Source organism: Somniosus microcephalus, chromosome 12 (genome assembly GCF_052327205.1).
Source record: "Somniosus microcephalus isolate GS21.2 chromosome 12, FLI_Smic_1.0, whole genome shotgun sequence".
Classification (NCBI taxonomy): Eukaryota; Metazoa; Chordata; class Chondrichthyes; order Squaliformes; family Somniosidae; genus Somniosus; species Somniosus microcephalus.
Genome location: NC_140998.1, coordinates 121,230,709 through 121,255,049, shown reverse-complemented (window position 1 = coordinate 121,255,049; position 24,341 = coordinate 121,230,709). Strand labels below are relative to the sequence as shown.

General features: G+C 48.6%; 1 protein-coding gene across 5 annotated transcripts in view; it reads left to right on the top strand.

Moving 5' to 3' along the window:
- Positions 1 to 24,341, top strand: part of LOC147109492 (formin-1-like) — a 706,352-nt gene that overhangs the window by 380,535 nt on the left and 301,476 nt on the right. For all 5 annotated transcript variants that reach the window (XM_086003485.1, XM_086003484.1, XM_086003488.1 and 2 more), the window contains 2 exons: positions 17,997 to 18,126; positions 18,794 to 18,940. In XM_086003485.1, coding sequence (XP_085859611.1) covers positions 17,997 to 18,126; positions 18,794 to 18,940 — 277 coding nt within the window. The remainder of the gene's footprint in view (positions 1 to 17,996; positions 18,127 to 18,793; positions 18,941 to 24,341) is intronic.

The following is a 24,341-nucleotide window of genomic DNA, read 5'->3' as shown; positions in this document are numbered from 1 at the left end:
GCATGGGTGGCGTTTCGATATGCCAGTAGGAATTTGTCCACCTTGTGTTGTAGTGGAATCTGATCTTCGCTCATGGCCTTTATCGCTTTTTTGAACGTTTGTACAAATCTCTCGGCCAACCCGTTTGTAGCCGGATGATATGGGCAGAGGTATAATGTTTCACCCCATTCTTCTTCATGAATCTCTGGAATTCTTCTCACACGAACTGCGGTCCGTTGTCTGAACATATTTGTTCTGGCAATCCATTTCTTGCAAATATCGTTCTTAACACCGCGATCGTCTTTTCCGAGGTAGTGGTAGTCATCTTAATCACTTCTGGCCATTTAGAATGTGCATCCACCGCAATTAAAAACATGGAGTCCATGAAAGGACCAGCAAAATCAATATGTACACGTTGCCATGGGGTTGAAGGCCATTCCCATGGATGCAGCGGTGCAATCGGAGGTGCATTTTGCACTTTTTGGCACCCTGAGCAGCTTTTCGTCAGCTCCTCTATCTGTTGGTCGATACCCGGCCACCACACATAAGCCCTAGCAATGCTTTTCATCTTGACTCCCCCCAGATGACCTTCATGCAGTTCCTTTAGAACTCTCTCTCTTAACTTAGGAGGAATAATCACCCTTGTTCCATACATCAATGTTCCTTGACAGACGGACAGCTGTTCTCGTCTTGCTGAGAATGCCGGTAACAGTGGATCGCCATGTGCTGGCCATCCCTTCACTGTCACTTCGTAGACCCTGGACAGTGTCGGGTCGTTCCTGGTTTCTCTTTCAATACTTGCATTGGTGACTGGTAAACATTCGATGATGGTCGAGTGAAATAACTCAACAGGGTCAACCGTCGGTGCCTCCTCCTCTGTAGGTAGTGGCAGGTGCGACAGCCCATCAGCATTACCATGCTGCTTTGTACCTTTGAATTCTATCTGATATTGATGTGCCCCTAGGAAAAGGGACCATCTCTGGAGTCTCTGTGCTGTCATCACCGAAGCACCCTTCTTAGGGTTAAAAATGGATACCAACGGCTGGTGGTCTGTCAGAAGCGTAAACTTTTGGCCCTGCAGGTAATGATTAAACTTCTTTACTCCCCACACAAGGCTGAGAGCCTCCCTATCTATCTGAGCATAGTTGCGCTCAGCAGAGGACAATGATCTGGATGCGAACGCAACTGGCCTCTCCTGGCCATTTGGCAACTTGTGTGAGAGTACTGCCCCAATACCATATGGAGAAGCATCACAAGCCAAACGAATAGGCAGCGTTGGGTTGAAGTGAGCCAACACTTCCTCTGAGGTGATCAATGCCTTGCTTTCGCGAAAGGCCCTCTTACAGTCCTCGCGCCACTTCCATGGTACTCCCTTCTGCAAAAGAGCGTTCAGCGGGTGCAGCACCGTGGATAAATTTGGCAGAAACTTATGGTAATAGTTAATCAACCCTAGAAACGACCTCAATTGGGATACATTATCCGGAGCGGGAGCCTTCACAACAGCTTCGATCTTGTCAGGAGACTTATGAAGCCCCTCCTGGTCAATGACATGACCACAGTACGAGATCCGCTTCTGAAAGAATTCCCATTTCTGGCGATTAACTCGAAGACCATATTCTTTCAATCTGGTGAGCACCAGTTCCAAGTTTGCAAGGTGTTCCTCGTCATCATCTCCTGTAATCAGAATATCGTCCAGGTAACATTGTGTACCTGGAATTCCCTGTAATACCTGCTCCATGGCCCTCTGCCAAATTGCCGGAGCCGATGCCACTCCAAAAACCAGTCTATTATACCGGTACAAGCCTCTATGCGTGTTGATCGTGAGATACTGGCGTGACTCTTCCTCAACTTCCATCTGTAAGTACGCCTGCGCCAGGTCTATCTTGGTGAAGTGTTTCCCGCCAGACAACGAAGCGAAGATATCCTCAATCCGCGGAAGCGGATACTGCACCGTGTGAAGCACCGGATTAACAGTGATCTTGAAATCTCCACAGATGCGAACCTTCCCCGGTTCCCCCGGCTTGTTGCTCGATGAACGCTTCATGACGGGGACAATGGGCGTGGCCCACTCACTCCAGTCTACCTTAGACAGTACTCCTGAACATTCTAGCCCTTCCAGCTCAGCTTCCACAGCAGGTCGTATTGCATAAGGTACCGGTCTGGCTTTGAAAAATTTTGAGTTTGCATGTTCTTCAACCTTGATGTTTGCCGTAATTCCTCTCATTGTTCCCAGTCCCTGTTGGAACACCTCTTTAGCATCGTCCAATATTCTGGACAATCGTTTAGGTTTGACATAGAGTCATAGAGTTATACAGCACGGATAGAGGCCCTTCGGCCCATCGTGTCCGCGCCGGCCATCACGCCCTGTCTAATCTAATCCCATATTCCAGCATTTGGTCCGTAGCCTTGTATGCTATGGCATTTCAAGTGCTCATCCAAATGCATCTTGAATGTTGTGAGGGTTCCAGCCTCCACAACCCTTCCGGGCAGTGAGTTCCAGACTCCAACCACCCTCTGGGTGAAAAAGTTCTTTCTCAAATCCCCTCTAAACCTCCTGCCCTTTACCTTGAATCTGTGCCCCCTAGTTATTGACCCTTCTACTAAGGGAAAAAGCTCCTTAGTATCCATCCTATCTGTGCCCCTCATAATTTTGTACACCTCAATCATGTCCCCCCTCAGCCTCCTCTGCTCCAAGGAAAACAAACCCAATCTGCCCAGTCTCTCTTCATAGCTGAAGCGTTCCAGCCCTGGTAGCATCCTGGTGAATCTCCTCTGCACCCTCTCCAAAGCTATCACATCCTTCCTGTCGTGTGGCGACCAGAACTGCACACAGTATTCCAGCTGTGGCCTAACCAGTGTTTTATACAGCTCCATCACAACCTCCTTGCTCTTATATTCTATGCCTCGGCTAATGAAGGCAAGTATCCCATATGCCTTTTTTACCACCTTATCCACCTGTTCCGCCGCCTTCAGGGATCTGTGTACTTGCACACCCAGATCCCTCTGACCCTCCGTCTTGCCTAGGGTCTTACCAATCATTGTGTATTCCCTTGCCTTGTTCCCTCCAAAGTGCATCATTTCGCACTTTTCCGGGTTAAATCCCATTTGCCATTGTTCCGCCCATCTGACCAACCCATCGATATCGTCCTGCAGACTGAGACTACCCTCCTCGCTATTTACCACCCTACCAATTTTTGTATCATCCGCGAACTTACTGATCATACCTTTTACATTCATATCCAAGTCATTAATATAGACCACAAACAGCAAGGGACCCAGCACCGATCCCTGTGGTACCCCACTGGCCACAGGCTTCCAGTCACAAAAACAACCTTCGACCATCACCCTCTGCCTTCTGCCACTAAGCCAGTTTTGTATCCAACGTGCCAAGGCACCCTGGATTCCATGGGCTCTTACCTTCTTGACCAGTCTCCTGTGCGGGACTTTATCGAAGGCCTTACTGAAATCCATGTATACCACATCCACTGCGTTACCCTCATCCACACACCTAGTCACCCCCTCAAAAAATTCAATCAAATTAGTCAGACATGATCTTCCCTTGACAAAGCCATGTTGACTATCCCTGATTAATCCTTGCCTCTCCAAGTGGAGACTGATTTTGTCCCTCAGAATTTTTTCCAATAATTTTCCCACCACTGATGTTAGGCTCACTGGCCTGTAGTTCCCCGGTTTTTCCCTACTCCCCTTCTTGAATAATGGAACTACATTAGCGGTTCTCCAGTCCTCTGGCACATCCCCTGTGGCCAGAGAGGTTCTGAATATGTGTGTTAGAGCCCCCGCAATCTCTTCCTTTGCCTCACACAGCAGCCTGGGATACATTTCGTCCGGGCCTGGGGATTTATCCATTTTTAGGCCTGCTAAAACCGCCAATACCTCCTCCCTCTCGATGTTAATGTGTTCGAGCATATCACAGTCCCCCCGCCCTATTTCTATGTCTACATCGTCCCTCTCCATAGTGAAAACAGATGCAAAAAATTCATTTAGAACCCCTCCTACATCTTCCGGCTCCACACACAGATTGCCACTTTTGTCCCTAATGGGCCCTATTTTTTCCCTAGTTATCCTCTTACCCTTAATATACTTATAAAACATCTTAGGATTTTCCTTTATTTTGCTCACCAGTGTTATTTCATGGCCCCTCCTTGATCTCCTAATTTCTATTTTAAGTATCCCCCTGCACTTTTTGTACTCCTCTAGGGCCTCCTCCGTCTTTAGCCTTTTGTATCTGCCAAAAGCCCTCCTTTTTTTTCTAATCCATTCTCGTATATCCCCTGACATCCACGGTTCCCTGTGGTTTTTGGAACCACCCTTGACCTTTACGGGAACATGTTGCCATTGTATGATCTCAATCTCCCTTCTGAAAGCCTCCCATTGCTCCGATGCGGATTTTCCTATAAGTAGCTGATCCCAGTCCATTTTGGCCAGATCCTGCCTTATCCTATTAAAATCGGCCTTCCCCCAATTTAGAACCTTTATTTCCGGCCCATCCCTGTACTTTTCCATGACCACCTTAAATCTCACCATATTATGGTCACTGTCACCAAAGTGCTCACCTACTAGCACTTCTTCCACTTGGCCGGCCACATTCCCTAGAATTAGGTCCAGTACCGCCCCCTCTCTTGTAGGACCTTCTACATGCTGGCTCAAAAAGCTCTCCTGGATGCACTTTAAGAATTCTACACCCTCTGTGCCTTTCACACTCTGACTATCCCAGTTAATATTGGGGAAGTTGAAATCCCCCATTATTATTACCCTATTATTTGCACATTTCTCTGAGATTTGCCTACATATCTGTTCCTCTATCTCCCCCTGACTGTTTGGAGGCCTATAGTACACGCCCAGCAAAGTGCTTGCCCCCTTCTTGTTTTTAAGCTCCATCCATATGGCCTCATTAGAGGAACCTGCTAATATGTCATCCCTCCTTACTGCAGTAATTGACTCCTTAATTAATATTGCTACACCCCCTCCTCTTATACCCCCCCCCTGTCTCGCCTGAAGATTCTGTACCCCGGAATATTGAGCTGCCAGTCTTGCCCCTCCCTCAACCATGTCTCCATGATAGCAACAATATCATACTCCCATGTGTTTATCAACACCTTCAGTTCATCCACCTTATTTGCAAGACTCCTTGCATTAAAATAGATGCCATCCAGCCTTGCCCTTGTATATTTGCCCTGTCTACCAAGCTGACTTGTTTTTTTCTCTATAATTGGCAGCACATCACCCCCTCTTTCAGCTCCCCTCTGTATCCCATCCCCCTGCCAAGTTAGTTTAAACCCCCCCCAACAGTGCTAGCAAACCTCCCCGCAAAGATATTTGTCCCGCTCTGGTTCAGGTGCAACCCGTCCGACTTGTACAAGTCCCACCTTCCCCAGAAGCAGGCCCAGTGATCCAGGAAAGTAAAACCCTCCCCCCTACACCAACTCATTAGCCATGCATTCATCTGCTCTATCCTCCTATTCCTATACTCACTAGCACGTGGCACTGGGAGTAATCCAGAGATTACAACCTTTGAGGTCCTGCTCTTTAATCTGTTACCTAGCTCCCTAAATTCTTGATGCAGGACCTCATCCCCCTTCCTACCTATGTCGTTGGTCCCAATGTGGACCACGACCTCTGCCTGCTCACCCTCCCCCTCACCCTGTACCGGAATCTACCATTAGTGCTTTTAAGGAATGCCAGTCCATATTCATTTTCCTAATCCACTCCCGTCCCAGTAGTTGTGGACCTCCCTCAGGTAGCACATATAAGTCCATTCCTCGGCTTTCTTTGCCCTTGTGGACCACCTTTACCTCTATCTTCCCGATGGGGTATACTCTTTGCCCCGTGTATGTTTTCAATACAATCTCTGTATCCCGTAGGGGAATATGTGGGAATAACCTTTTGTAATCTTTCTTATTCATGACCGTCAATGCCGATCCGGTGTCCAATTCCATCTTCACTTGGACTCCTGCTATCTGAAGTGTGACCCAAATTGTTTGGAGGTCTGCTTCCTTACCAACATTGTGTACTCTTAGACTACCCAGTTCATTACTGCTGGCGTCTGAATCTGACTTCTGTTCATTCGAACTGTTCTCTGTCACCTTGTGTACCTTTCTGTACTTTTCCTGCGGTGACTTTTTGTTGCTGGTCTTCTTTCCTGACCGGCATACTTTAGCTATGTGACCAAGCCTGCCATATTTTCTGCATTCCTGATTTTTGAACCAGCACTGGTTCTGATCGTGCGTTGTCTTTCCACAACGATAAAATTTTACTGTACTCAAGACCATTTGATTCGTGCTGAGTTCCGGTGACCGTAGCTGCATTTCCGCAGTGCCTCTCACTGCGGCTTCGTGCGATGCTGCAATAGTGACAGCTTTATCAAGCGTAAGCTCATTCTCCTCAAGCAGTCGCTTTTGTGTTCCTTCTTTTAACAATCCACACACAAATTTATCTCTCAGCGCATCTGCTAGTACTGTTCCAAACTGACAGTACTTTGCTAGCTTACGCAGTTCAATTAAAAATTCAGCGTTGCTTTCGTCTTTCAGCTGCGTTCTTCTGTAAAATTTAAATCGTTCCGCTATCATCAGCGGCGTGGGGTTTAAATGATCTTTCAGGACAGTAACAATATTCGTGAAAGTCTGATCCGCCGGTTTATTTGGTGATAGAAGGTGCTTCAATAGCCCGTATGTTTTCGCACCCATTGAGCTTAATAAGGTTAGTGCTTTCTCATCATTTGGTACCTTATTTGCTTTACAATACACTTCCATGCGTTCTACATACGTGGTCCAATCTTCGATATCGCTATCAAAGGTATTAATGCTCCCATGTTTAGGCATCCTAGCAATTTTTTTTTTCATAATGGCGGCTTCCCGCGCTTGTCTTCTTCCCCCGCCTACTAAAATGGCGGCTTCCCGCGCTTGGCGGTCTTTCCCGCGCTCGTCTTCTTCCCCCGCCGACTACAATGGCGGATTCCCTCGTTTGCCTTCTTCCCCCGCTGGCTGCAATGGCGATTGCCTTGCTGCTGCCATTCTCGCCTCCCCAGCGGTTCTCACTCCCCGACGCTGCTTTGCCTTGCAGCCCGGTCCTTTACACCGGCTGCGTTTGAATTCTCCGCGGCTCTTGTGCCTTAAGCTTCTCAACTCCCCGACGCTGCTTTGCCTCGCAGCCCCGCTTGCAGCCCGGTCCTGTACACCGGCTGCGTTTGAGTTCGCCGCGGCTCTCGAGCCTTAAGCTGCCCCAGTCGCTGCGCCTCTCGGCCTCGATTGCAGCCCGGCCCTTTCTACCGGCCATGGTCGAGCTCTCCGCCCTTATTCCTCCGTTTTCCCTCCCCTACTCCACAGCCAACGCGGCCGACTTTCTGCTCGTGTCGCTGATCGGCTTACCCACCACCGTGGTAGAAGGGATGATCACTGCCTGTCGCTGATGGAGGGCTTCGTGGTCAGAATTCTTTTTCTTTTTAACCCGGGTTCTCGATGCCTCTCGTGCGATGGTGCTCAGCAGGATGATGAGGGCGGATGCCTCTTCTCGACGCCCGTTCTGAGGACGAAGCTGCCTTGGATGTAAAACTGCCGCAGGGTAAGATCGGACTCGTCGCCACTGTTGAGTCTGTGTGTCCCAGTTATGTTTAGGATGAATCACTGACACAGACAACAAGAATAACTTTTAACAGGTCTTTAATATTCGGAGGTCAGGGCTGAACTGCCCAGCAAATCCTTACACAACACTTATATACCGGTGTGGTCACCACCGGTATTACAGTATACAGCAGCCAAGAGAAAGTAGTACATCTCTTAAAGTAGTTCTCTTAAGGTGGAACAGGTTACATACACCACACCTTCCTAACAGCATTGTGGGTGTACCTACACCATATGGACTGCAGCGGTTCAAGAAGGCGGCTCACCACCATCTTCTCAAGGGCAATTAGGGATGGGCACTAAATGCAGGCCTAGCCAGCGACGCCCACATCCCATCAATGAATTAAAAAAAAAGAAGCCAGTCTTCAGCCAATTCGATTCGCTCCACGTGATATCAAGAAATGGCTGAGTGCACTGGATACAGCAAAGGCTATGGGCCACGACAACATCCTGGCTATCGTGCTGAAGACTTGTGCTCCAGAACTAGCTGCGCCTGCAGCCAAGCTTTTCCAGTACAGCTACAACACTGGCATCTATCCGACAATGTGGAAAACTGCCCAGGTATGTCCTGTCCAATAAAAGCAGCACAAATCCAATCCGGCCAATTACCGCCCCATCAGTCTACTCTCAATCATCAGCAAAGTGATGGAAGGTGTCATCGACAGTGCTATCAAGCGGCATTTACTCACCAATAACCTGTTCACTGTTGCCCAGTTTGGGATCTGCCAAGACCACCCCGCTCCAGACCTCATTACAGCCTTGGTCCAAACATGGACATGGACATGGACGCAAGTCGGTTCTAGGCCCCCTCTCGGGGAATGGCTTCTGACATTGAAAGAACATGAATGGAGCCGCTCCGCAAACCCTCAGCCGGTCAAGGCAACAAATAGTTCAAAATGCAAACATGGACAATCTGAATAAAGACAATTTTTTATTTTACAAACTCTGTGCCCTCCCCGCATGACAAACAAATACAGAGAAACCCCCCAAAAAACAGTCAGACACATAACTGGCTCTCACAACCTGGAGAAAATGGAAAAAACAGTTAAACACAAATGACCATGATCCTCGGCCTTCATATAAAAAACAAACACAACATTGTCGGCCTTCATATAAAAAACAAACACAACGTTCTTGGCCTGCATATAAAAAAAAATATTTTGCCACACCTTCTACTTTTTCGCCTGCGAGGGTGATCCACCTCGCTTGCGCGATTTGCCCCTTCCCGCCCTGCAGCTCCTCCTCAATGGGACCCCAGTGGCTGCAGCAAGGCTGGGGGAAGGCTGCTGAGGGTCAGATGGTGAGTCGGCAGATGCCCTTGGGGGTCGGCCTGGACCAGCTCTGGGCCTGGAGGGCCCGGCTGCTGACTGCTCCAACTCTGCTTGGGCGGCAGCAGTCTGTCCTACGGGTGGTGGCAGCTGCAGTGGAGGAGTAACAGTGTTGGCAGCAGGAATGCTGTCAACCTGACAGAGCACAGGCACTCCCTGGTCAGCCGATACACTGGCACTCGCACGGGCCAGCACTGAAGCATGCGCAGCAATCTGCTGAAGCACAGACTGCTGGGCTGCTGCGGCGCGGCGAGGGCCCCGGCGATTCCTGGCCGATCCAGCGAGGGTGGCAGCAGTTAGTGCCCGTGTGGCCCTGATCTGTGTCTGCATCAGACCAGCCAATGATTGCATGGCACGACTAAGCACTTGGCTGGAAGCCACCTGTGCTGCCCCGAAGTCCTGCAGACTCCTGGCCTGTGCTGCCCCGAAGTCCTGCAGACTCCTGGCCTCTGCTGCCCCGAAGTCCTGCAGACTCCTGGCCTGTGCTGCCCCGAATTCCTGAACACTCCTTGCCAGTGACTCTATGGAGTCAGGCATCCTTGCTACTGCAGCCATGAGCTCAATGTGCCTGCGCTCAGCCTGGGCGCCCATTTCACCAAGGAGCCGCACCTTCTCTGCGCTCACCGTAGCAGGACTGGAAGCCGCACTCACCCTCCGGGAAGAAGGCCGCCGAGCTTTCCCACCCCTCCCGCGTTGCTGCAGCCCGCTGGGCCCCGGAGCTTCACCGTCATCAGACCCTTCCCCCCTGCTCCCCTCCAGGGAAGACGTGTCCCCATCATGGCCATGGGTTGCCTCGGCTGAGTGTGGCACTGATGGGCCGGCTTCCTCTTCCTGCTCCTCGAATTCCGAATCAGTCGCAGTGCCAGCTTGAGGGCCCGCCTCCTCACCTGGCGATTCATCATCTGAAAGCAGGGAGGCACAGGAGTTGCTTGAGAGTGAGGACAGGGCGGCAGCGAGGGAGGCATGAGTGCTGCAATGCACTGCATTGGTTTGAGAGTGGCAAAGGATGCTGGTGTGAGGCACAAGTGGAAAGAGAGAGGTCAAAAAGGTGATGACCTTACCATTGCTGTACAGAACGGGGTCAGCATCTCCAGTGGCGACGGGGCCAATCAGCCGGCCTCCCATTATCCGCTCCACTCGCTGCTCCAGGTCGCTCAGGTCTTTAAGGTCAGGACGGCCTCCCCCGGTCCGTCGCTGCTGCCTCCGATTGTGGGCCAGCTTGCCCTGCAAGAGAAAGAATGGCCTCTGAGTACAGTGTTAAGCCCTGATCTTGCCTGCACTGTCTCCCATGGTGGAATAGCCCTGACAGTGTCAAGCCCTGATCTTGCCTGCACTGTCTCCCATGGTGGAGTAGCCCTGACACTGTCAAGCCCTGATCTTGCCTGCACTGTCTCCCATAGTGGAATAGCCCTGACAGTGTCAAGCCCTGATCTTGCCTGCACTGTCTCCCATGGTCGAATAGCCTTGACAGTGTCAAGCCCTGATCTTGCCTGCACTGTCTCCCATGGTTGAATAGCCCTGACAGTGTGTAAAGTGGTGAATGTGCATGTGATTTTCATGAGAGTCCCATAGCTGTTGGATGAGGGCTGGGCATTGGGGCTTTTAGGACCCTTTGGCCGTAAAGTGAGGTGCCCATGCAGGGATGAAGAGGATACTGGAAAGGGTACTCACCCTGACAACCCGAGTGAGGTCGTTGACCTTTTTTCTGCACTGCGTGTGTGTCCTGGGGACCAAGCTGTTGGAAGTCACTCTGTTCGCCATCTCCCTCCAGGCTTTTCTGTACTCGCTGGGCAGTGGCCTCCTGCCACTGTCAAGGAAGGTGACAGGTCACTTGCGCTCCACTGCGCCAACCAGAAGCTTCAGGACACCCTCGCTGAAACGCTGCGCTCGCTCCCTGGCCTTCTCCATAGTCATGGGCGTAGCGTTCTTGAAGCAGCTCTGTTTAGGCCTAGATTCAGGGCTGCAGTGTGCAGGGCGTGGGTGCAATCCAAATCAACCCTCCCCCTTTAAGAGCTGACCAGCGCCGGCGTGTCTGCCTTCAATCAATAACTCGCCGCACCTGCGCTGTGCCCGCCCTCGGTGGTAGCGCCTCGGCTCGCCAGCTTAGCGCCTTATGATAATCGTGCACCGCCTGCTTTAGCGCAGCAGCAACCTCTTCGATGCAACTCAATTTTGGCGAAGGTGGCGCTAAGTTGCGCCGGCCGCTAAATTTAGCGAACGTCCAGCTGTAGTGCCCCAAACGTGGCGATACTGAATTTCTAGGCCTATGTATTATTTTAAAAATACACGATTAAATTTGTAAAACAGTATTCAGCAAATTAAAAGTAAAAGGTTCCAAGTCACTCTAAGATGATTGTTCTGACATCGTGGCATTGGCTAGGGCACAGGAACAAGATATTGTGTCACTGAGCCTTAGCACCAGGAGCCTTTGGTCCAATTATTAAAATGTTCTTTAAAGCGGTAAAGATTAAAAACAAATCAAAAGAGTATTCCTTTCATTTGTTATTGTATCACAATCATTAAATGGGATGGATTTTGCAGTAGAAATAATGGTGAGACTAACAGCACTCGCCGTTATTAATATGTAAATTGGACAGCAACTTTCAACGACCATATATGTGCAGTTATAAATGCATAAATTAGGAAGTTACTGTCCAAGATGCCATGCTCCTCCAGAAGCTGTGCAATAACGGTATCTCGCCGAGAGACTCAACATTCAAATACAGGAAACTCTCGATTTACCGGCACCTAAATAACCAGAAATCTCTGTAGTAGGTTCAGGTAAGTTTTACTTCATATTAGTGGCCGTTCCTGGATCTGTGGCTGTGTAACCGGGGTTCCTGCACCTGTTGCTAAGCAACAGGGATGCCTGGATCTTGTGGCCAGTGCTCCTGCACCTGTTACTAAGCAACAGGGACGCCTGGATCTTGTGGCCGGGTTCCTGCACCTGTTGCTAAGCAACAGGGACGCCTGGATCTTGTGGCCAGGGTTCCTGCACCTGTTGCTAAGCAACAGGGAAGCCTGGATTTGTTGCTGTGTACCTCTCTGTAATCCGGACTTTTTGATAAACCGGCACCACGCCGGTCCCGTCGGTACCGGATAAAAAAGGGTTTCCTGTATATGGAATGGCGTGAAGTTGCTGTACTTACCTGATATATACATACTAAATCTCGCCAGAAAAAGTTAGGCTTGTCCGTTCCATTGTAAGTACCCTTTTAACGGCATGGTTAGTCTTGACCTTTGATTGTGAAATGTTTCTATAATATATCAACAGCTTTATTTTTAACTTCAAAAGTTGCATAATAATCACTTATTTAGAAAAGGGTGCAAAGCATTTATTTATTCCCTTATCTATGCTGGGATTCCTCGGTTCGTTATAAACATATTGGGGCATAATTGAGACTGGATTCTGGTGGTGGGCAGCAATGACATGCTGGAATAGAGACACCTGTGGGCCGAACTAAACGGAATATATCAGGTGAGCTGCAGGCACCAATCAGGTGCCCCTATGCAGCTCACCTGCCTGGGCAGAACCAGTTTCAGGTCCAGTGGTAAATCCAGTCTGGGGGGACTGTCTGGTAGCAGCCCACATTTGTTTTCCTGAAGCCAGACAGAGCACTCCTGCTCCTTCGGACACCAGAACGCTTTTTATGAGTGGCCTCCAGCGGTCTTTTTAAGTGTAAGAAGTCACACAACACCAGGTTATAGTCCAACAGCTTTATTTGAAATCGCAAGCTTTCGGAGCGCTGCTCCTTTGTCAGGTGAAGTGGAGAAATGCATAAAGACACAGCTTATATAGTCAGAGAATAATGTCAGATGTTTACAGGTAATCTTTCCAACTGCCATTTATCACACCTCGGCAGAGAGATAATCACAGCAATCAAAGGTGTGAATAGTGTCCAAACAGGTCAGTCAGGAAAACATTACATCAAAGAACAATGAGGTGGGGTCACAAGGGGTCAAATGTTGCAGATGCTGGGGTCTGTATGAAAAACAAAAAAACAGACAAAAAACATTTTTTTTGCTGGAAATCACCGCATCTGTGGACTGCTGGTTGGGCTGCTCAAGTCTCAGAAATACCAGTCGGTCCCAAACTCCCACTAGAGCAAACAAATTTACCAATTCGGGTTGGAAATGAGCGCAGAAGACTTATTTCCATATTGAAATGAGGCTTGCGTGCATTTCAGGCAGCCACCAGGGCCATCTTAAAAAGAAAGCGACCAATTTAGCACTGACCTGAACACCCATGTAGATCAGATGCGGGCCTTTGCCCTGCCAAATTGGTTATAATTATGCCTGTTTTAGGTCCATAAAATGGGTGCAACAATGTTAAATTTAGTCCCCATATAGTGATCAATCAATCACAATTTAGGGTAGGGATGTGAAATTGCCAATATAAAAGCAACTTGACTTTCAGCTACTTGTACTAATAGAGCACCTTGAATTGATTAGAGCATTGTCTCACACCTTGTACTTTAATTAGCACTCCACCTCTACTCTGCTGGATCATTCAATGTAGCTTATTAAAACATATAGGCCTAGAAATTCAGTATAGCCACGTTTGGGGCGCTACAGCATGGCGTTCGCTAACTTTTGCGCCCGGCGCAACTTAGCGCCACCTTCGCCGATATTCAGTTGCATAGCCCCAAGAGGTTGCTGCTGCGCTAAAGCAGGCGATGCACGACTATCATTAGGCGCTAAGCCGGCGATCCGGGGTGCAAACACCGAAGGCGGGCGCAGCGCAGGTGCGGCGAGTTGCTCATTGAGGGCAGACAGTCAGGCGCCGGCCAGCACTTAAAGGGGGAGGGTGGGATTGCTTGGCTGCCACGCCCTGCACACTGCAGCCCTAAGGCAAGGCCTGAACACTGCTTCTGGAACAGCTCCACGCCCAGGAGAATGGAGAAGGCCAGGGAGAGAGCGCAGCGCTTCGGCGAGGGTGACCTGAGGCTGCTGGTTGGCGCAGTGGACCGCAGGCACCATATCCTCTTCCCTGAGGGTGGCAGGAGGCCGCTGCCCGCCGAATATCGGAAAGCATGGAGGGATGTGGCAAACCGGGTCACGTCCAACAGCGTGGTTGGCAGGACACCAACCCAGTGCTGGAAAAAATTCAACGACCTCACTCGGGTTGTCAGGGTGAGTACCCTTTCCAGTATCATCCTCATCCCTGCATGTGCACCTCACTTTATGGCCAAACAGGTCTGAAAGCCCTAATGGCCAGCCCTCATCCAGCAGCTATGGGACTGTCATGAAAAGCACTTGCGCAATCAGGACTTTAGACACTGTCAGGGCTATTCGACCATGGGAGGCAGTGCGTGCAAGATCAGGGCTTGACACTGTCAGGGCTAATCGAACATGGGAGGCAGTGCGGGCAAGATCAGGGCTTGACACTGTACTTGGAGGCGGTCCTTTCTCTTGCAGGCCAAGCTGGCACATAACAGAAGACAGCAGCGACAGACCGGGGGAGGCCGTCCTGACCTGAAACAGCTGAGCAACCTCGAGCAGCGAGTGGAGCAGATCATGGCAGGCTGGCTGAGTGCCCCGTCGCCACTGGAGATGCTGACCCTGTTCTGGGCACCAATGGTAAGGTCATCACCTTTTTGACCTCTCCCTTTCCACTTGCGCCTCACACCAGCATCCTTTGCCACTATCGAACCAATGCAGTGCACAGCAGCACTCATGCCTCCCTCGCTGCCGCCCTGTCCTCACTCTAAAGCAACTCTTGTGCCTCCCTGCTTTCAGATGGTGACTCGCCAGGTGAGGAGGCGGGCCCTCAAGCTGGCACTGTGTCCGAGTCAGACATAGAGGAGGAGGAAGAGGAAGCCAGCCCATCAGGGACACCCTCAGCCGAGGCAGCCCATGGCCATGATGGTGACACGTCTTCCCTGGAGGGGAGCAGGGGGGAAGGGTCGGAGGATAGTGAAGCTCCGGGGACCAGCGGGCTGCAGCAACGCGGGAGGGGTGGGGAAGCTCGGCGGCCTTCTCCCCGGAGGGTGAGTGTGGCCTCCAGTCCTGCTACGGTGAGCGCAGAGGAGGTGCGGCTCCTAGCGGAAATGGGCGCCCAGGCTGAGCGCAGGCACACTGAGCTCATGGCTGCAGTGGCAAGGATGCCTGACTCCATAGAGTCACTGGCAAGGAGTGTGCAGGAATTCGGGGCAGCACAGGCCAGGAGTCTGCAACAATTCAGTGCAGCACAGGCCAGGAGTCTGCAGGACATCGCGGCAGCACAGGCTAGGAGTCAGCAGGACTTCGCTGCTTCACAGGCGGCTTCTAGCCAAGTGCTCAGTCGTGCCGTGCATTCACTGGCTGCTGTCATGCAGACACAGACCAGGGCCACACGGGCACTAACTGCTGCCACACTCGCTGGATCGGCCAGGCATCGCCGGGGCACTCACCGTGCCGCAGCAGCCCAGCAGTCTGTGCCTCAGCAGATTGCTGCGCATGCTGCAGTGCTGGCCCGTGCGCGTGCCAATGTAACAGCCGACCAGGGAGTGCCTGTGATCTGTCAGGTTGGCAGCATTCCTGCAGCCAACACTGTCACTCCTCCATTGCAGCTGCCACCAGCTGTTGGACAGACTGCTGGTCCCAAACAGAGTTGGAGCAGTCAGCAGCCGGCCCCTCCAGGCCCAGAGCTGGTCCAGGCCGACCCCCAAGGGCATCTGCCGTTTCACCATCTGACCCTCAGCAGCCTTCCCCCAGCCTTGCTGCAGCCACTGGGGTCCCATTGAGGAGGAGCTGCAGGGCGGGTAGGGGCCAGTCACGGAAGCGAAACGGATCACCCTTGCAGGGGAAAAGTAGAAGGTGTGGCCAAATGTTTTGCTTTACTTATAAAAGCCGAGACTGGTGTATTTGTTTCATATTTAAAGGCCGAGACTGGTGTATTTGTTTCATATTTAAAGGCCGAGACTGGTGTATTTGTTTCATATTTAAAGGCCGAGACTGGTGTATTTGTTTCATATTTAAAGGCCGAGACTGGTGCATTTGTTGCATATTTAAAGGCCGAGACTGGTCTATTTGTTTTACTTGTAAAGGCCGAGACTGGTGTATTTGTGTTTTTGGGGGGGGTTTCTCTCCATTAGTTTGTCATGTGGGAAGGGCACAGAGGTATCATAGTAAAAAAAAATCTTAAATCGCACTGTCCATGCTTTCTTTTGGCAGTCCTGGTTGCCCTGCTCGGCTGAGGGCTTGTGGAGTGGCTACATTCATCTTCTGCCATTGGCACAAGCCATTCCCTGAGAGGGGGCCTAGAACCGACTTGCAATAAGCCGCCGACGGGCGGCCCTTGCACTTTCTGCCTCCCTCCTGTGCTGGTCCTCCTCCTCCTCCTCCTCCTCCTCCTCCTCTGGTGGTCCTCCAATGTCTGCTGGCAGTGGCTGAGTCCTGCGGGTAGCCAGGTTGTGCAGCATGCAGCACATGACAACGAAATGGGAGACTCGCTCAGGCGAGTACTGTAGGGCTCCTCCGGAACGATCCAGACAGTGGAACCGTTGCTTCAGCACGCCGATTGTTTGCTCAATGATGTTGCTGGTTGCTTGATGGCTGTCATTGTATCCCTCTTCAGCAGGGGTGTTGGGCGCACGGAGCGGGGTCATCAGCCAGGCGCACAAAGGATAGCCTTTGTCCCCGAGAAGCCATCCTCGTGGGTGAGGCTGGGCCTCGACCATGTCTGCCACAGAAGTCTGGCGCAGGATGAAGGCATCATGGCTGCTGCCTGGAAAGCGGGCATTGACAGCTAGGATGAGCTGCCTGTGGTCACACACCAACTGCACGTTGAGCGAATGGTAGCCCTTCCGGTTGCGGTAATCCTCGGCATTCTCTAGAGGTGCCCGCAAAGCCACATGCGTGCAGTCAATGGCGCCCTGCACCATGGGGAAGCCCGCTAATGCTGCAAAGCCCATTGCACGTTGTTGCTGCTTGTCAACGGTCATGGGGAAAGAGATGAACTGACGTCTCCTTCTGAAAAGGGCATTGGTCACCTGGCGGATGCAGCAATGTACCGCAATCTGGGAGATGTTGGAAATGTCCCCAGTAGCGAATTGGAAGGAGCCGGTGGCATAGAAGTTGAGAGCCACCGTCACCTTCACTGCCACCAACAGAGACGTCCTGCTCCTCAGCTGTGGCTGCAGATCTCCGCGAAGCAGGTGGCAGATCTCAGTGACCACCGCCCTTCTGAATCGCAGCCTCCGAACACACTGCTCCTCAGACATGTTCAGATATGAGAACTGCTGGCGGTATACTCTGGGTGGGTAAGGCCTCCTTTGCTGACGCCTGTTGCCCCTTCTCCATCTGGCCATGACTGGCACTCTCTCACGGTGTCTCTGAGCCCTTTGAATGCAATGGAGAAGCCCAACGTTTCCACCCATTGCAGCCCCCATTATATGTTTCCAATCAATGCTATGACTCTGAAGTTAAAGACAAGTGCAAAGCTGTGGCCTGAAGCCACAAGTACCTGCGCGAGTGTTGAGCCAAACCAGAAAGCTCTCTACCTTTGTCTCTCTCCAAAGATTCGTCTCTCACAAAGAAGGCGTGGTGCAAAATGGCTGCCATTGATACTGCAGGAGGAGTGCCCTTTAATTAGCGTCCCCCGCGCCCCGCAGCGACTGGGAACTGTTCCCCTGTACCAGTCGCTAGGGGCGCCAGGCGCACAATAGGCCGGCGCCACTGAATTTCCGGTTTGGGGCGCACAAAGGGCGTTGCACCATGAAATGACGTCAGGATCTGCGCGCGCAGCTGAGCGCGCGCAAAAGTTTTGCGCCGCCGCTAAATCTTAACTGAAGTTCACAAGAGGCGCAGATCGCGCTGCGCCCGGGCGCTAGCCGCTTAGCACCCCACTTCTCCTCCTCCTAAGGCGCTAGCGGCTGACGCAAACAACTGAATTTCTAGGCCATAACCTTACCTAGTGGAATTCAAATCAAAAGGTGTATTGTTAATAACCTCAATAAAATATTATTGCCATTGCTTTTACTTATTCTGTTTTTGTATTAATTGGTTTCCTTATTTCATATGAATTCAAAATAGCTATATCTGACACAAATCACTTATCATTTTTCAATAGGTTCTTGTATGAATTATCACAGATTCCTAACTTTGCTGAACGTACTCACTGTATCATATTCCAGTCTGTTTTTATGGAAGGAATCTCCACAATACACCGCAAAGTAGCGAATGTTCTGCACTTGAGCAAGGTATGATTAATCAAAGATCATATTTAGGGTTTGAAGCCAAAAATATTTTGATAGCTTTAACAACCAGATTTGTTTTATTTGTTCTCGGGATGAGGCTGACAATGGCAAAACTACATTTATTGGCCATCCCTAGTTGCATTGAAAAGGAGGTGGTGGGCCATCTTGAACCACTGCAGTCCTTGTGATGATGGTGCTCCAACAATGATATTATTTTACTCTGTATTTAGTTTTTCATTAAGAACAAAAAGACTGAAGAAACTAGACATGCCCCTGTAATCTCACTGTATTGAAATCAAGAAACTTAATACCATCTCCTGTTGAAACCCAGTTTTGTTAACTTTTGTTTAACCGTATGGTTCTGCAGACCTTATCCCAACCGTCATCTTTGCAAATGATCTGTTAATTGTTCATCTAATTGGATTGATTTATTGTCACCTTGTTGAATATACTCCAGGAATGTCCACTTTTATGTTTAAAATGAGTGCAAACTTATTCCAAAATATATCAACAAGCAATATGATTGTATCTGTGGTCTTAAAGAGTTGCAGAGTTTGGCTCCTGATGTAACTATGAATGAAAATTGCAGTATTGTTGGTTAATTATCTACCATTCTATTATCTGAATGTTTAAAAAATCCTCACTCATTAATTAAGACTTCTTTGTGCAGAGTTTGACAGATCAAGAAAGTGTGAAGATTGTACTTGGACTCATCCTAGCCTTTGGAAATCACATGAATGGTGGGAACAGGACACGTGGCCAGGCAGATGGATTTGGCTTAGAAATTCTTCCAAAGTTAAAGGATGTCAAAAGCAGAGTATGTTATACCTAAATTTTGGCTGTAAGCAATGTCCAATGATAAATACTTGTCTTTTAGCAAATGATAACTCTGTGTCACAGTTCATCTGTGAACTAGTAGGTAGCTGGAATTTGCAAAGCATTAATATAATATTTATTTCTGAAGATTCCATTGGTGTAAAGATTATGCATTTACCTGTGGTTAAAGCCCACATTTATAGCTGAAGCTCAACAGTTTAATAATTGCACCACAATTTAATTTTAGTTATCTACTAAAAAACTAGATACTACATTCCTTTTATGCTGGAATAGGTACCTTGATTAGAAAGTAGTTTTTTGTTCCTAAAATCACATTGCAGTGTTTGTTTGTTGGAATAAACGGGTCTTTTTCCGAGTGGCAGGCAGTGACTAGTGGGGTATCGCAGGGATCGGTGCTAGGACCCCAGCTATTCACAATATATATTAATGATCTAGACGAGGGAACTAGATGGAATATCTCCAAGTTTGCAGACGACACAAAGCTAAGTGGGCGCGTGTGCTGTGAGAAGGATGCCGAGAAACTCCAGTATGATTTGGACAGGTTGGGTGATTGGGCAGATGCAGTATAATGTGGATAAATGCGAGGTTATCCACTTTGGTGGCAAAAACAGGAAGGCAGATTATTATCTGAATGGCAATAGATTGGGAGAAGGGGAAGTGCAACAAGACTTGGGTGTCCTTGTGCACCAGTCGCTGAAGGTAAGCATGCAGGTGCAGCAGGCGGTTAAGAGGGCAAATGGTATGTTGGCCTTCGTAGCGAGAGGATTCGAGTACAGGAACAAGGATGTCTTGCTGCAGTTGTACAGGGCCTTGGTGAGACCACACCTTGAGTATTGTGTGCAGTTTTGGTCGCCTTATTGAGGAAGGATGTTCTTGCCATGGAAGGAGTGCAGCGAAGATTCACCAGACTGACACCTGGGATGGCAGGAATGACGTATGAGGAGCGATTGGGTCGATTGGGCTTATACTCGCTGGAGTTTAGAAGAATGAGAGGGGATCTCATTGAAACTTATAAAATTATAACAGGACTAGACAGACTAGATGCAGGAAGGATGTTCCCGATGGCGGGGGAGTCCAGAACCAGGGGTCACAGTCTAAAGATAAGGGGTCAGCCATTTAGGATCGAGACGAGGAGGAATTTCTTCACCCAGAGAGTGGTGAACCTGTGGAATTCTCTACCACAGAAGGCAGCAGAGGCCAATTCATTAAATATATTCAAGAAGGAGTTAGATATATTTCTTAAGGCTAAAGGGATCAAGGGATATGGGGAGAAGGCAGGGACAGGGTACTGAGTTTGGATGATCAGCCATGATCTCATTGAATGGCGGAGCAGGCTCAAGGGGCCAAATGGCCGCCTACTGCTCCTATGTTTCTATGTTATAACCCTATATAATAATACAGGGAATTTTGTTGTAGCCATAAAGTTTAGCGCAAAGCTCAAGCAATTTATTCACATTCTTTAGGGTAGAATTTCTGATCAGTAGTAATAGTTCTGCCAGTGAGAACTAGATGAGTGGAGATTGGGAAATTGGGAGTTTCTGAATTCACCAGATCCCTCATTCTTTAGTGCATGAAATCCCAGGGTCTACGCTACGACCATTATAATGGGTGGTTAAGGCCAGTCACGTTTTGGTCTTTCAGGAAATGACTTCTGAAAGTTCATCTGCTACATGTATTGTTGCTGCTATTGAATTCAATTCATGGGCATCAGATTCAGTGTTCCAGCAAGCTCAAGGAGAAGGGAACAGGGGGATGAAAAGCAAAGAAGGGATCCCAGGGAAAACCAATTACACCAGAAGCTGACTGCCTGCACCTGCCATTAACTGAGCAACATAAGATCAGTGCCCACTTCCCAGGTAGTGGTCATGATGCTTTCTTTCTAAGGGAGTAGTCTGTGTCACTGTTTGAAGGTGAAGGCAGACTGCCAGGATGATTCCTCAGTAACCAAGGCTAACCTCTTAAGCCTTGACTACTGATACCCTTAGAATCATAGAAAGAAATGGTGCAACTATTTGGCAATGTTGAAGAGCTGCCTTTGTAGGCTCACACTCAACAGAAAGGCAGTTACAGAGCTGTGCCATCTGCTACAGACAGCCTTCACCATAAGAATAGCACTCTTCGCAGCAGTCAAGGTTCTCACCATCCTCAAATGTTTATGCTTCCAGTTCCTTTCAGGCTACACTGGGAACAATTGCAATTATGAATCAATTTTTAGTATACACATGTATTTTAACATTTGATTAATGCATTGTCGAACAGGACCAACTCATTCATGATCTTTCCTATTCAATTTGATAGAGGTTTTCAAAATTTATGAAGTTTTGATAGTAAATAAGGGAAAACTGTTTCCACTGGCAGGAGGGTCGGAAACCAGAGGGACAATTTTAAGATAATTGGCAAAAGAACCAGAGGGGAGATGAGAAGAATTTTTTTTACACAGCGAGCCGTTGTGATTTTGAATGCACTGCCTGAAAAGGTGGTGAAAACAGATTTAATAGTAACTTTCAAAAGGGAATTGGAAATATAATTCAAAAGGAAAAATTTCCAGGCCCAAAGTGAAAGAGTAGGAAAGTGGGACTAATTAGATAGCTCTTTCAAAAAGCACAATGGGCTGAATGGCCTCCTTCTGTGCTGTATGATTCAATGAACAACAACAGCAGCATGACAGGGCTGTGCAATTGCATTGCATTGCTGGGTTCTATGAAGTCTAAAGCCTCATTGGCACCCATGTGAAGATCTAGGCTCCAAGATGCAATGCCACGGCCTACCTGAAAGAGCCCTCCATCTATATTCAGCTGGTCAATGATCAGTAACATTGTAACGTAAGTTCAGTGCCCACTTCCCAGCTAGTGGTCATGGTGCTTTCTTTCTAAGGGAGTAGTCTGTGCCACTATTTGAAGGTAAAGGCTGACTGCCAGGATGATTCCTCAGTAACCAAGGCTAACCTCTTAAGCCTTGGCTACTGAAACCCTTAGAAACATAGAAATTTACAGCACAGAAGGAGGCCATTCAGCCCATCGTGTAGGCCAGCAGAAAAAGATCTATCCAGCCTAATCCCACTTTCCAGCTCTTGGTCCGTAGCCCTGTAGGTTGCAGCACTTCAAGGGCATATCCAAGTACTTTTTAAATGTGATGAACGTTTCTGTCTCTACCACTCTTTCAGGCAGTGAGTTCCAGACTCCCACCACCCTCTGGGTAAAAAAAATTCTCCTCATTTCCTCTCTAATCCTTCTACCAATTACCTCAAATCTATGCCTCCTGGTTACTAACCTCTCTGTTAAGATAGGTCCTTCCTATCCACTCTGTCTAGGCCCCTCATAATTTTATACACCTCAATCAAGTCTCCCCCTCAGCCTCCTCTGTTCCAAAGAAAACAACCCCAGCCTATCCAATTTTCCCTAATAGCTACAATTCTCCAGTCCTGGCAACATCCTCATAAATCTCCTCTGTACCCTCTCTAGTGCAATTGCATCCTTCCTGTAATGTGGTGACCAGAACTATATGCAGTGCTCTAGCTGTGGCCTAACTAGTGTTTTATACAGTTCAAGCATAACCTCCCTGCTCTTATATTCTTTTCTTCGGCTAATAAAGGAAAGTATTTTGTATGCCTTTTTAACCACCTTATCTACCTGTCTTCCTACCTTGAGGGATCTGTAGACATGCAGTCCAAGGTCCCTCTGTTCCTCTACACTTCTCAGTATCCTACCATTTATAGTTTATTCCCATGCCTTGTTAGCCCTCCCCAAATGCATTACCTCACACTTCTCCAGATTGAATTCCATTTGCCACTTTTCTGCCCACCTGACCAGTCCATTGATATCTTCCTGCGGCCTACAGCTTTCTTCTTCATTATCAACCACATGGCCAATTCTTGTATCATCTGCAAACTTCTCAATCATGCCTCCTACATTGAAGTCTAAATCATTCATATATACCACAAAAAGCAAGGGATTTACTACTGAGCCCTACGGAACCCCACTGGAAACAGCCTTCCAGTCACAAAAACACCCTTCGATCAGTACCTTTTGCTTTCTACCACAGACAATTTTGGATTCAACTTGCCACTTTTCCTTGGATCACATGGACTTTTACTTTACTGACCAGTCTGCCATGTGGGACCTTGTCAAAAGCCTTGCTAAAATCCATGTAGACTACATCAAACGCACTACCCTCATCGACCCTCCTCATTACCTCCTCAAAAAATTCAACCAAGTTAGTGAGACATGATATTCCCTTAACAAATCCATGCTGACTGTCCTTGATTAATCCGTACCTTTCTAAATGACGATTAATACTGTCCCTCAGAATTTTTTCCCTTGCACCAGCCATGGCCAAAAGTAGAGCTCAGGTACAATGAAGACCATGCAACTATCAGGATCCTTATAGACCATTGCCATCTAGAGGCAGCACTTCAGAAGACTCAACATCAGGGGATGCTTTACAGTCCAGCCCCAACAGGGTCACCAAGATCATCATTACCTGTTGCATGCTATACAATTTTTCAATATAGAGAAGACTAAACTGGAAAGGGAGGAGGGCAAACTGGTATTAAGGGAAGAACAGATTAAGATGTAGCTCCTGAAACAACCGTGCAGCCTAAAAAACTGGTTTGCCAGGCATTCATCCACGATACATTTAGCTAAGTGCCTAACTTGCTGTGATAAGGAACTCTCTTGTCCACATGTAACCAATAAAGTGGTACAGCACACCTTCTGCAACAGTGGCCACTGCTTTTTCTCAACCAGCATATCTTATTCTATACAATCAGAAATAAATCCCTGACCAAAGTTCAAATATAGTGCAATTAATTTATTACTTTACTTTTATTATCTATATTTTATTATCTATATAAAGCGGTTGATCTGTCTTTCTGTCTGTCTGTATTGTATAAACTCGAAAGTTATAGAGCGTACCTACATGTGAGTTACATCAAAAGAAAGCTTACGATTCCAGAACCGTCATAAGCATATTTACGTTTCGGCCAGACAAAAATTGCGCCTGCGGTATCCAAAAAACGTTCAACATTCCGCTCATTATCCGCTCATTAGCATCGAGTGACGTCAAGGTCGACCAATCATACGGTCGAGCGACCCGACGGTCGACCAATCGCTGCGTGGCGGGGGCGAGTTCCTGGCGCGTGCGTGCGGGCCCTCCTAGAGTCGAGTGACGGGACGATTGACCAATCCTACGCTTCGGTGACCTGACGGTCCACCAATCGGTGCGTGTGTGGGCGGGCCTTATCGTTCTGAACCGAGGTGAGTCGCCGCCATCTTGATTCCAAACTTTTCATTTCTTTTCCCGCTTTCTGCGTGTTTCTTTTCAAATCTACATTTCCAGCAAAAAAAAAGTTGCTTTTAAAACACAAATTGTTTTTTAAAAAA